This window comes from Rhinolophus ferrumequinum, chromosome 2, assembly GCF_004115265.2.
Source record: "Rhinolophus ferrumequinum isolate MPI-CBG mRhiFer1 chromosome 2, mRhiFer1_v1.p, whole genome shotgun sequence".
NCBI classification, from domain to species: domain Eukaryota; kingdom Metazoa; phylum Chordata; class Mammalia; order Chiroptera; family Rhinolophidae; genus Rhinolophus; species Rhinolophus ferrumequinum.
In genome coordinates, this window is record NC_046285.1 from 39,279,126 (window position 1) to 39,292,978 (window position 13,853).

General features: G+C 38.4%; 1 protein-coding gene across 4 annotated transcripts in view; it reads right to left on the minus strand.

The window, feature by feature from the left end:
• Positions 1-1,604: 1,604 nt before the first annotated feature.
• The window catches only part of BTLA (B and T lymphocyte associated), a 56,497-nt gene continuing 44,248 nt past the window's right edge, over positions 1,605-13,853 (minus strand). For 2 of the 4 annotated variants that reach the window (XM_033121286.1, XM_033121275.1), the window contains 4 exons: positions 10,641-10,676; positions 9,334-9,492; positions 7,761-7,807; positions 1,605-4,564 (listed from right to left, as the gene is read on the minus strand). In XM_033121286.1, the coding sequence (XP_032977177.1) occupies positions 4,289-4,564; positions 7,761-7,807; positions 9,334-9,492; positions 10,641-10,676 (518 nt within the window). In that variant the 3' untranslated portion in view covers positions 1,605-4,288. The remainder of the gene's footprint in view (positions 4,565-7,760; positions 7,808-9,333; positions 9,493-10,640; positions 10,677-13,853) is intronic. The other 2 variants (XR_004424466.1, XM_033121294.1) reach the window with 2 other exon arrangements.

The window sequence follows — 13,853 nt, forward strand, 5'->3', positions numbered from 1 at the left end:
CAGATGAAAAGATGATCAACATCGTATGTCCTTAGGAAATTGAAAATTAAGATAATGAGAAACCACCACACACCTATTAGAATGGACAAACTGAAACACTGACAACACCAAATGCTGGTTAGTATGTGGAGCAACAGAAACCCATCATTCATTGCTGATGGGAAAGCAAAATGGTACGGCCACTTTGGAAGACAGTTTGGCAGTTTCTTATAAAACTAAACAGACTTTTACCATATGATCCAATAATCATGTTCCTTGGTATTTGCTCAAATGAGTTGAAAAGTGATATCTACACAAAAACCTGTACACAGATGATTATAGCTTTAGTCATAATTTGCCAACATTTGGAAACAACCAAGATGTACTTCAGTAGGTTATTGGATACATAAACGGTAGAACCTAAAAAGGCTACATACTATATGGTTCCAACTATATGACTTTCTGGAAAAGGAAAAACTATGGAGACAGTAAAAGGATCAGTGGGTGCCAGGAGCTTGGGGAGAGGGAAGGATAAATAATAGGTGGAGCGCAGGAGATTTTCAGGGCAGTGAAACATTCTGTATCTTATTGTGATAAAGGATACATGTCACCATACATTTGTCAAAACCCATAGAATACAGCAAGGGTAAATCCTAATGTAAACCGTAGACTTTGGTTGACAATAATGTGTCAGTGTTGGTTCTCGTCTGTAACCACTCTGGTACAGGAAATTGATGATGGGGAGGAGGCCTGTGTGGGGGCAGGAGGCATCTGGAAATTCTCTGTACTTTCTGCTCAGCTTTGCTGAACCTAAAACTGCTCTTTCAAAAAGTATATATATAGATTGATAAATATGATCAGGCCAGAGAATCAATTCCGAGGCCTAGAAAGTCTTCACTGGTGGGCAAAATAGATGTGTGTGTGTGTGTGTGTGTGTGTGTGTGTTCATGTGTTTGGGTATAAAGATAGGAGATTAGACCACTGGCCCACTGTCTGGATGGTCACACCAACCCTAGATGGAAATGCACCAGCAATATATTACCTCCTCCAGCAGGCAGGACCATTTTCCACAAATGATTAATTAAGTGCTAATGGGAGACAATGAGTGACAGTCAGTGACAGGAAGCCCCTTCTGAGGCTCTTCTTGCTCTCCCCTCCAAACAGCCTTTTATTGGGGTCATTGCTGTAGATAGGGTCTGGTATCACCAGCATCTTGCTCTTGTCCCACATCCGTACCAAACTAGCCTCTGCACTGGGAAAGCTGGATCAAAATTATCTGGGCTGTCTTTAAACGGTGAAGATTATAGAGCCTTATCTTGGATCTTCTGCATCAGAACTTCTTAGTGCTGAGAGTTGGTAATCCAAAGTTTAGCAAGTTCTTCAAGTTTTTTTTATGTGCCGTAAGACTTGAAAATCACTCTTCTATTTCATTTCCACACACTTTCTGGTACAAAAGCCAATACCAAATTGATTCCAAATAAGTTTTAATAACTTTACCTTCTTATTGGTAACAATCAACAAGCTTAAAATTCACAGAAAATCATTAAATTATGTACATATTCTTTTTCTTATATTTCATTAATGAAATAGGCCATGCGAATAATACTGATAGGGTAGGTAAATAGATAGAAAGGAGCAGGAGAAGGAGAGACCTAACCTGGTTAGAAAGCCCCTTGCAGCTGCTCCTACTTTGATCGAGACCCTTGCAGCTGCCCTCACGTAGGGCACCAGTGCCTTACTAGCCCAGCAGGATTCCAGGTTCACAAATGCTTCTAAATCAAAGGGATGTGTTGTTAGAAGCTAGAGAGAGAAAGAAACCATCCTGCTTATCAGAATATACACTCCGCTTCTCAGGGCCATTGCAATGAGCTCAGACAACCTTGGGAACAAGAAGGGAGTATGAAGCACGCCAGCTGGGAGAATGATAGGTACTGGGGTCGGGGGCGGAGGGGCGGGGACAATTCTACCCATAGAGATTAAATCCCTCACATAAGGTAAGGAGAGGCTGCTTCCCTCTCTTGGGTCAGCCCGCTCCATTTCTCGGAGTGTACATGCTTTTACTAATAAACTTTCTTGCTGTCCTATGCTGCACGAACTCTGTTTCTTGACTGATTCTTTCCTTCAAGAAGACAAAGAGCCGGAAGTACAACATCCTTCCCGATAACAATACTGAAAGAGATTTATTTGTGAAATACAAATATAATTCTGACATTTTTAATTAAGAAGGAATAAAAACATAAATGATTTGTAATTTTGGCAGCATTATACAAATATAAGTACAAATCATTTACAGAGATGAAATCGTTATCAACATTATCTTTACTGTAAGACATGCTAAGGATATTCTCAACAATAGACAGACATTTGTTTTGTTTTAATTCAAGAAAATTTTGAAGGAACTGTTCAGCTTTGTGTGTTTATCTGATAAAGACAGCTAAATGTATCCTCCCCATACTTCCTGTTTCTATTTTTAAGAACACCACCAGTAGCTGCTGTAATGTGTCTTTTGTACATTAGCTGCCCATAAATGCAGGTTGGCTGAAAAAGAAACATAGTACTGGTTGCTCAGAATCCTAGGAATAATGATATCATACTGGCTAGATAACAATAACTCTAAAACAATACCTGCAAACCCAATCTAAGGGGCAAAATCTTAATGCCAGTGTTTGTAAGAAAGGCTCTGCCACAAAATTTGTTTTGTCTTTTTGGGAAAATACTTTTATGGGCTGTCATACTTCTATCCCCATAATTTCATACATGATTTTCATACATTTTCTTTAATGACTCATTTACTCTAGTATTTTTAGTTTCTTTAGCAAACTGAAATGGTATGTCAATTTTGTCAGTTTTTCTTTTACCGTTTCTGTCAGTCACCTACCCTTCCTTCTATACACTAATAGACACACACACACACACACACATACACAGTCACCTACCCTTCCTTCTATACACTAATAGACACACACACACACACACACATACACAGTAACCTACCCTTCCTTCTATACACTAATAGAAACACACACACACACCACATTCATTTGTGCAGCAGCTCATATATTTGTTCAAATGGATCCTAACCTTTGCCATCCACTTTGTATGAGGTCTATTGCATTAGTCAGTAGCAGCACCTGAGAAACCTAATAGCCTCAAGCAGTTGAAAAAAGTTGTAGGCTATTTCTTAAATAATTAGACTCAAGTACTTTGGAAATTCAGAAAATGGAGCTCATATCTTCTTGCTATACTTTTAAGTGGCTGCAACCTCATATGGTTAAAACAAATGATTATCAAACTGTGCTAGTTCATTATGTATGATTTGCCCTGATTCCTTAGTAAGAAGAACAGCAAGATACAGATGTGGTGAATAGACGTATGTTGACCCATATTGGCCAACAGAATACTCTGGACTTTTCTCCTTTCCATTAGTGGTGCTTTTATTTTCCCATTGGCTCAACCGTGCAGCAGTTTAAGCCATCAATCCACATTCACCTGATGATAAATACTCTTGCTGAGTTTTATGTTTATTCAGACACCCACTCGTATATTAATTCAGCAGCATTACGTCAATTCATATACATTAGTCTATGTAACCCACACACCGAGTTATCACTTTGTTCATAAATGTAGTTAATTGCTCCATTACTACATCTATTTGCTTGGCAGTCTAACAGGGTAGATACAAGCGTTTGTTTGTCCAGTGTGGGGAACATCTACCCACACCCCGTTAGCATATTCCACATCTTTATTGCACGATTTATTCTTTCCATTCTTGTCTTATATCATCAATTCTAAAATTATCTCTCTTTTACATTTAAGAAACCCCAATATTAGATTGACAGAGGAAAATTTCTTATTATCAAAGATTGACTGGAAAGAAACATACTATCATTACTATATTTATGGTTAGTTAGTCGAATGGGGACATTCTTTTTCAAGAATGTGTAGTGAACTGATCCGGAAACACATGTCTCTCTTTCCTACGTGAGTTTCTGATAGCTCCAAAGAAAATACTGAGTTTATATGTTGGGTAAAATGTAGCTAAGTTTAAATGTTCTACTACTCTTCTATTTGTGATATCACTCAGTATTGGAGAGAAGATTTTGTTGTTCATGGCTATAATATAAAAGACTCCCAGAGAAGTTTCTGGGAGAAATCTTAGTTATTTGTTTTATGGACCATTAAGACCCAAGCACCAACATGAACCTCCTTAAAGAGAAACTTCTCAGGTCATTGACATTCTCTTGGTATCAGATAATGGTGCTGACATGATGATCATCCAATGATCACTGGTGAGAGATCATAACCAGATTTAATTCCTCACGCATATGGCAGCATATTCTGTAGGTGCTTCTTCTACGTTTCTTGCCTGTCTTGGGTTCATTCCAATCACGGAGTGGTTCAGCGAAGCATAAACAATGCCTTGTTTGTTTTCCTTAAGACTGGGGTTAGAATAAATGCAAGACTCTTCCTGGACCCCGAACCAGGGATCGTTATCATAAATTCTAGTTTCTGATGTTAGTGTTTGGGAATTTTGCCTGGTGCCCACTTCAGTTTGCTGACTCTGAAAGGGCTGGGGAACATCAACCTATAAGAGAAGAAAAAGATTGCTTTCAATACCATTTAAAGATGTGGTAGTGCATATTCATTAGCAAACTATGAGTGTAGGCTAACTTGAGTATTATGTGTGGAGAGAAGTAATCAACTTTTCCTCATATATGCTGTTGACGTCCACATTTTTGTGCTTTGTAATAGTTATTTTGTGCTTTATTATTGGTCACTTTTGAGGTCATAGAAAAGTTTTCAATCCCTCTTTAAGATGAAAAGCACAGCCCAAATTTCTGAGAAAAGCATAAAATATCGTACAAGAATTTCAGACAACTTACAGCATAACGGATAATATTAACACAGTTTAGAAAAAAACATTAAAGATAAAGCAGAACAAATACCCTCTAGGAGGGCAGAAAGAATAAATATTATGAGTTATTTAAGATATATTGTGATCTGAGACCTGGAATTGGAAAATTGATGTTCATTTTTTTTGTGGGGGAGCCGCAAAGCTTAAAAAAAGTTTAAAAACATTCTCATTATTATTTCTATCACAAGAAAATTCGTACACTTCCAAATAGAGTCAAATATATTAAAGCTTCTGAAAAAGAGGTCAAGTTATGGAAACTAAAAGTAAAATGGGTCCTGATGCTTGTCACTCTTTTCAGCTACTTGTTCACAATTCCTAGTTATACCTGGGGACCCAGCTGGTAAAAATGGAGATGTTGTATTAAGGTTAAGCACTGTTATTTTCAGTTTTTTAAATTCCAGTTTTGCCGATATATGTTCTTGAAGTTTGGCATAATTTCTTTAAGTTATCAGGTCCACAGTCTTTGATAGTCTCCATGCCTTACCTGGTCCTTTGCTGTTCTTATTGTGATGTTTGCAATAGTATGTCTACTCCTCCTCCTTAGTAGAGTTCTACCACACAGTGTGTCTGGCCCTCTCCTGAGAAATGAGGTATCAAGTGCTGAGTACACTGCCTCCCTCTGACGAGGTGACTGCCCAGGAAATACCACTAAGGCTGGGTGACTGAGACAGGCTTTAAACTTCCCTTCCTCTTGGCTCAGACGGATAGTGGCCCAGCCTCTGCTTAAAGGAGCCTGATTAAAGTCTCTAGAGGAGCACTGAAGAAGACTGTTAAGTGACCCAGTAAGTAGCCATAAATCCTCAATAGACCAACAAGATCCCTGTTGTACTTTTCAATCAGTGGAAGTCTGCCAACTCAGTTGCCTGGCTCCTTCCCGAAAGATGGCTTGTTTCCATGGAAAACTGTGTTAGAATAAATGGGGTGAAAGAAAATGCCATGCTCTGTGGCTGAACCTATCCTGTGGGCACCTCATCCAAGTGGGTGAGTGTCGCAAGGCCAGTGCACCGTGCTGGGGTGGGAAGAGATGACAAACACCAAAGCAGCTGTCCTATTCTATGTGTGTCTGGCACTTTACAGTTTACAAAGCACTTTAAAAAAAATATGTATTAAAGTATAATTTGCATACCTTAAAATTCACTTTTTTAACTGTACAATTCAGTGGTTTTTAGTATACAAACACTTTTATACTCTCAAAGGACCAAGATGGAATAAGATGAGAAATTTGGCTTTATATTTTTACCAGTCCTTTTCTCTACTTGAATTTCTGTTCCATGGTTCTCATACAAGTTCCTTCTTAAGAAATCGTTAATCTCAAAGATCTAATATGGCATCTCTTTATTTTATGAAATGTTTGAGAAGTCAAAACTGTGAATTCCTGTGAAAGATATGAACATCTTAAAACAAAATTCCCAAATAATTGTTTGCACAGGAAAACTTCTCTTGAATTCAAGTTCAAATCATAAATAATTTGCCCAGTTTATACAGGAAGAAATATGACTACATTTTAACCAACCTGGGCTTTATTTTATCAGTAAATTATTTAGATTATTGTTTTAAATGGTTTCATAGCTTCCGGCCTGGTAGTAACAGTATGTAGTTTGCTGTTATTGTTCACTATAGGAAGAAAGAAAATAATATTTAAGAAAATTTCCCTCTTGAGGAAACAAAGCCTTAGCACACATCACAATGATGCCTACCGATGCTTACTAAAAACTTAATACCCGTTTATTAAGTTGAATGTATCTGATTTGATTTAAAATTAGGCAACTCGTAGGGAATGATGAGTGCTATTTAATATTATATGTAGAATTATTGGCTATATCTGCCTGGCATTTCTGAAACTTTCAAACATCTTTATCTCGATTCTGGTTTACTGAAACACACACACGTTCCTTTGCAGTACCTCATTTATGACTATAGTATTTGTTTTTGTTCACGTTTTTAATTTTTTGTTGGGGAACATTGGGGAACAGTGTGTTTCTCCAGGACCCATCAGCTCCATGTCAAGTCATTGTTTTCGATCTAGTTGTGGGGGGCATAGCTCAGCTCCAAATCAAGTTGTTTTTTATTCAATCTAATTGTGGAGGACGCAGCTCATTGGTCCATGTGGGAATCAAACTGGAGACCTCAGTGTTGTGAGCACTGCGCTCTAACCAACTGAGCCAACTGGCTGCCCTAGTATTTGTTTTTAATTAGAGTTTCATAAAAAAAATTTTCAGAAATACATTGCCTCATGTTGTATTCATTTTTGAGTCCCAATGTTTATACACAAAGGAACTCAAAAGAAAGGCCTGAGGTTATATTCCAAGAACTTGTAGGAAAATGGCACTGCCTCCAAAACACCCTCTCCTTCTCTGGGAGGTCTTGGTGTGCCCACACACATTACGAGGCACTCACTTTTGCATACAGTCACTAGGTCTGTGATCATACTTCCTTATCTGCTTGTGCGATTCACACCCCATTTTATGGTTATTTATGGTTCATTCTTTCATTAACTCTCAACTGTCTTCCAGAAAGACTGTAAGGTATTTTTGTAAGAATAAATGAATACCCTGAATTCACATAACAGGCCAAGAGCAGTGCCAAGGTTATGCAGCTCAGTCTGGGTTTTCTGCCTAGAGTCTACACTGCCACCCATGCTCTTCTAAAAGACCACTTATTTTGAGACTTGTTAATCCTGAAGAATCTTTGCTGCAGATGGAGGTCAATGTAAAAAAACACATTTTTAAAAATAAGTCAATATATATAGCACTTAGAACAGTGCCTGGCACATGGTCAGTATTGCAGAGAATTAAATTAAAAAAAAAAAGTATAACTAGTAAGATAACATAGATTGTATTTGTTTTAACAGATACATTAAACATACCAGATTAATTTCCCTTTCTTCTGTATCTGAAGACTTCTTTTGTTTCCCTGAAATTCAAAAAGAAAAATAAGAAACCAAAGGGAGTAAAGGAAGGACAATACAAAATTCTTCTACAAGTCGTTGTAAATTAGGGTTATGGTAAAAATATGGGCTCTGGAATCATATTGCTAGGTTGAAGTTCAGTCCCTGGAGCAGAGGTGGAATGCCCCTCCACTCACACCCTCCCACTTGCATGCCAGGGACAGCGTTATTAGTAGTTTCGGCTTGTTTATTTGCTGTGACTAGCGTGGCACACGCACATCGGTTTGTGAGAACTCATGCTGCCCATTTTGTTCACTGGTTCTACACCTCTCACTCCAGAGATGCCTCTGGCATATTCAAGGGAAAAGGGCAGGATCTGGTACTCGACTTTTAAAAGGCTGGAATTCCTTGTTCTGGGGACATTCTATACTCAATGCCCGACACACTGCTGGCCTGTCACCTACATAGCCAGGCTCTACTACTGCCCAGTTCCCTTTGGATGTGGTAAATCAAAGGATTTATCCCTGACTTCCTTTCTGAAGTTCTGAGAGAAGTTCCAACAGCATCAGGAAGGGTGGTGAAATCTGGAGAGAAACCATGGAAAGATTCTTGGAGTTACAGATGTGAAGTTGAGGTTACAGAAGATTCCCCTCAGTATTCTGAGAAGTTTCTGGGTTTTGGGATGTTCTCACCACAAAACACCAAAAGTACTTTTGCCCAGACAAAGATTTCTCTCATGGCAAAAATAAGAGTTTCTCTGTTTAGCTTAGTGTTTATAGCTACACTGTGGCTACTGTTGTGGGGAAAGGGATGGGAGGAAGGAAGAGAGAGAGAGAAAGAGAGAACTGTGGTGGTTTCGACCAGAGCTAGATCAGTTCTCCATACATCTGTCTCTCACTGTGTTTAAGTATTTCCTCATGACATTGAAGGAATTCTTACAAAAGCAAAAGGGAATTGTTTTTAAAATATCATGCTTCACCCATTATGGCAAAACCCACATTTTTCAAATGTGTTATTGTTGGGTGAGGGTTCAGTTTAAGCATGTGTTTGTAATGGCAACAGAAAGTACAAGCATACGAATTTCTTCGGAGGACATTGGATCTTTATTTAGACAATGGTATGTATGACTGACAATGGTGTGCCTGTGAAAAAGAGAATGTGACAAACTAACTCAAATCAGACATGTTAATCTGAGAGATTTTTTCAACCTCCCTTTCAACACCTTTGAAGTTTAGAAGAGCTTTTCACACAAACCTAAGCCTGATGCAAGCAGAATGAGTAAGCCCCAGTAATGTTCCCTCCTTACCACAATTCTTGGCTGGTGCACTATGCTGTGGTGAGTGTGCCTCACCATGACTAGAGCGAACCTGAATTAATCCATTTGGCTTTTTGGTGGAAGGATGAGTTATCCCCCAGGAAATCATTATCCTTGGTTTATTGCAGAATATTGGGAAAGAAAACAATAGGAACCAACCCAACTAAAAATATGTCAGTCCTAGTAATTGAACCCAAATGTGTGGCACAAAGCAGCAGAAGGAAAAATGGAACCCACCTTGGTGCCTTCGCAGGCAGCAGAATAGGTAGAAACAGGTAATGAGTAGAGGCAATCCTCCCAAAGGAATCAAACTATAAAGGATCCATCGTCTGCCCCCCATATTTTCCATGGGGGCTGGTCCTGGGGCACTGGCTGTATCTGAAATGTTAGTCAATGCTAAAGAAAATTAGGAAATCTGAGATATAGTAGGATCCCCAACACCTTCTACATTGTTAGAACTTGAATGAAGGAGATTTCTAGCTGATGCCTCCATTTCCCTTCCAGTAGGCCTTCCCTAAGAACCCCAGTTCTCAGTACTCTCACCCTCCTCTTTATAGCTGAGCACGTGTGGGTGGCTCTGGGTTATAATTTATCTTTTCCAAAAATTCTTATTCTGCTAAGGCAAATTCCCTGTAAAACAATATCCATAAAGCTCTCAGAAAGCACTTCACCAAGGCCTTTCATTCACATTGTCTTATTTAACTCTCATATTTATCACTTAAGAAAAGTAAAGAAGCCATTATTTTTATCTAGTCCCATGCCTTGAGAAGAGTATTATTGTTGCAAGACTTGCCCAAGGTCAGACAGCTAGTGAGTGGCAATTCGGACTTAAGCCAACATGTTTCTGATACTAAATTCAAGTTCCTTGAACACAATCCTTTTTCATTGTCTCATAACTCTTTGGTATCTCCAAATACCAAATATTTTTGATAAGTCCATATATCTTTGGTATTTCTAAATATGGTTTGCTGGGCATATAGCTGATGCTCATTACTTTTGATCAATATTATCATGCATCAAGGCCTTGTTTGTCCAATGTAGGTTGCAATTTATTTGTGGGTCATGAAACAATTTGATAGATCACAGATAATATCAAAAAATGAAACAATACAGAATAGAAACTATCAGAATGCATCATATATCTTGAATTTTGTACTGGGGTTGAATTTTTTTATGTAGCAAAGCTTTGTTTCTAAATATATTAGCATAGTTATATATTAGCTTCTCCATATGCTTGATTTGGGGGTAAAGGTGATCAGGAGTTACTGGAGCTGGGCATAAAGTGGTTTGGAAATTCAGAGTGGTAACACATGTTGTATTGTTCATGCTGCAGCTGCTATCTGATTGGGGAAGCAGCCAAGTCATTGCCAAGGGTGACGACACAGCTGTTTGGGGGAGGGGTATGGATGGGAATAGGAACTAAATTTCCAACGACAGATAACCTAACACAAACAAACCCACTCAAGGAAATCCAACTTTTATTATTTCTCCCACCATCAAATAATCTAGTTTCCTTAATTTTATTTGACTAGCTTGATACTTACTTATTAGAGGATGTTCGGAATAATTTTGAGTGCGTTCTGAAATAGAAAAACATAGATAGATATTGAATTTGGTTGTGAAAACAATGCAAGCGTATACTCAGCTATGTCCAAAATCAGAGCTAGTACTGAGAGGACTCCTGCATTTATTTGCACACTAACAGAGAATCCACTAATCCAGGAAAAGGCAATTTGAGTGATTTGCAGATAACTTGGAGATCATGGACGTAAAGGAAATTCTTGGATTTATTCTGAGGCTCAAAAAAGACTGTGTAAATACAACACAACCTTCATCTGTCTGCTTTGATTCCCTCTTTCCCATTCCTTTAGCATAAGGACACAATATAGCCTATATGACATCTTCTGGTACCTAGAATAACAAGACACACATTCAGCAGGTATTCCAAGTGAATGTGGAAGGCCAAAATGAAAGGACGCTTTTGATGATATTCTGGGTACTCATTCCGAAACCGAAGACTGTGCCTCTCATTTCCTGCCTACTTGTACCACCCTGGCTTTCCTGCTAAAACAATGAACACTTGTCTATGAACTTCCAAATCAGGAACTGACCAAAGCCAGATTGGGGAGGATGGAATTGCAGGCCATTGTATGTCACAGTGACTTGTTCCCAGCTCAGTCAACTTTTCCTCTGGGTCTTTGCTTTGCAAAGTTAATTTGTTCATTCTGGAAGAACACTGCTTTCTTAAAAGTGTCCACGCTCCACATGTCTGTTCTTACGTAGATAATTCTTAACTTGAATGTAAAAAGCAAATGAGAGTCAGATACAACTGTAGGAAAATTCCAATACCCCCTAAGAAAGATATTTCAAAGGGAGAAAATGAAATTTTTGTTTTAATCACACCTCCAAAATGTATTTACGAAAAGGGCGGTCTTTAAATATAGTTTCAGAGTGTATTTTTCTCCTCACCTCATACTTAGCTCACGGAATACGCCCAGGAATGAAAGAGAAGGAATTTTTCTTTGATCCTTTCCCTGTTGTTTGTTTTCATCACTTCATGAAAGGAAAATCCACACCCAGTTCAAAGCCAACTCCTAAATAATTCATTTGTCTTTAGGGAGGGAAGCAGAGATGATCTAGAGAACTATTACACAGTGCCTGCTTCCCCAGGACAGCGAAATCCTTGATGGGAATAAACAGATTTCCTTACATGACTACAGTACAAGAAACTGTGTGGTAATTGAGAGGCACAGAACTTAAATGGCATACTAATTGCTAGAAAAGAGAAATCACTCCCCCAAGGGTGAACATAGAAGTCTTCACTAAGAACTTGGGAAGTGCGCTGGGCTTGACAGGAGGGGTAGAATTTTGACAGGTGGAGGCAGATGAATGAGTGCCTCCTGAGTGGTGAGAACAGCATAAGAAGGACGTGCTGAAGATATGGCAATGGCAAGAAGGGCTGTTAGGCTGGAGGTGAGAATTTCTATGTGGAATCCAGAAACAATCCAGAAAGGTAGGTGGGGATGGACTATGGAAGGTCTTGAATGCTGGTTGACAAACATGAGCCTAATGTTATAAGCACTGGGGATGCTCTGCAGGGGACTCAGTAAAAGAGTGACATTACGAATAAAGCCTATTAGGAACATTAAGTATATCAGGAAGATTTTTGGCTGAAATGGACCAGATTTGGAAAACCCTAAAGACAAGGAGTCCACGCAATCAATTGTAATGAAAGTCTGAGATGCTCACAAAAGCTGTAGGAGGGAATAAATCTCAGTGGAAAGTTATTGACAGATAAGAGTAGAAGGCCAAAGCAAAGTCCTGGAGAATTCCCAAGAGGGATCAGGAGTATTAACAAAGTGATAAGAAAGGGAGTGACAACAAAGGAAGGAACATCAGGAATTGGGAGAGTAGAAATCATCGAAGAGAAACGTAAAAGGCCCTTACGGTCTCCTACTCAGTTCTTGGACTTTCCTTCAGACCACTTCATCCTTCACACCCTTGGTCCCAGTCTGAGCCTAATAAGCACATCCCCTCAGGGCACAGGGGTTAAAAGGGACTGCTGCCTTCCTTTCCACTGAAGTTAGTGGCCCCCCGCCCTCGTTCCATAAGGGAGAGATTATTAATCTTAATTTCAGCCTCCACTTGATCCTTAGAATACGCATTTTACAAACTGTACAACTATCTATAGTGATCATGGAAGGACCCAAATATGGGAAGTCATTTGACTAAATTCCTCCTTCTTATACAGAAGTGGATTGGTTCCCATGAAGAAAGGCTGCATTACACAAGAAGGCTCTCTTCCAAGGGAGGTGAATTTGATGTCACTACATTTAATTTTATTATACATTAAATGCATATATGTTATATAAATTATCTAGTAGTACTTAATTATTTTATATTTAATAGTATAATTAATGTTGTCCCGGAAATAATGTTTTTGCAAGTTTTGCCTATTTTTATCATTTATTTTGCCAGATAAAAAGGTATTGTTAATTCTTTAAAAACTCAATATTTTATCTCATTATGTGAATTAATAATGTAGTTCTCTCCAGAAAGCATTCATTCCATACATCCTCAATATAGCCTTTTCCAAGTTGTTAAAGGCATTTCTTTTACTTCACATAGATTATGTTATTTAATTCATTTACAAAGAAATCTTTATTGAGCACCCACTATGTGCCAGACACTATGCCATCTATTTGTAGAGAAGCAAACATGTTTAAAACACAGCTTCCATTCTAAAGAGATTTATAAACCAGTGTATGGACAATCACAGGCAACCAGCATTGACTTTGATCCCAAATTTGCAAAAGCAGAGTCTCCAACTCTCCCATAAATTCCTTCTACAGTTCTGTACTTCATTCCAGAGAGTTGAGTTAACACCAGAATACTATGTATTCCCTTAATTGCGTGCTTTAAGGAATTTAAGAGTGATTTAAAGAATTTTAGAGGAATTTTAAATGGATTCCTTCATTGGACTACTTTAAGAGAATTTAAAGACTGACTCCAAACTGTGCATATAAAGTAATAAATCAATTAAACACACACACACACAATGTAAGCAGTCAAGTGAATGGTAGCCATAAAAGAAGTAACTGTATGAGACTGCATGTAGATTTCAGACAGGTACCATACCTTTTTGAAATTTCTTTTGCGATAAGCTTCAAGGTCAGTGTATGGGCCACCAAAGAAACTCCATCTCATTTCTTATAATTAAAGGGTAATATTCTTTGATCCAAATATATTTTACGTGT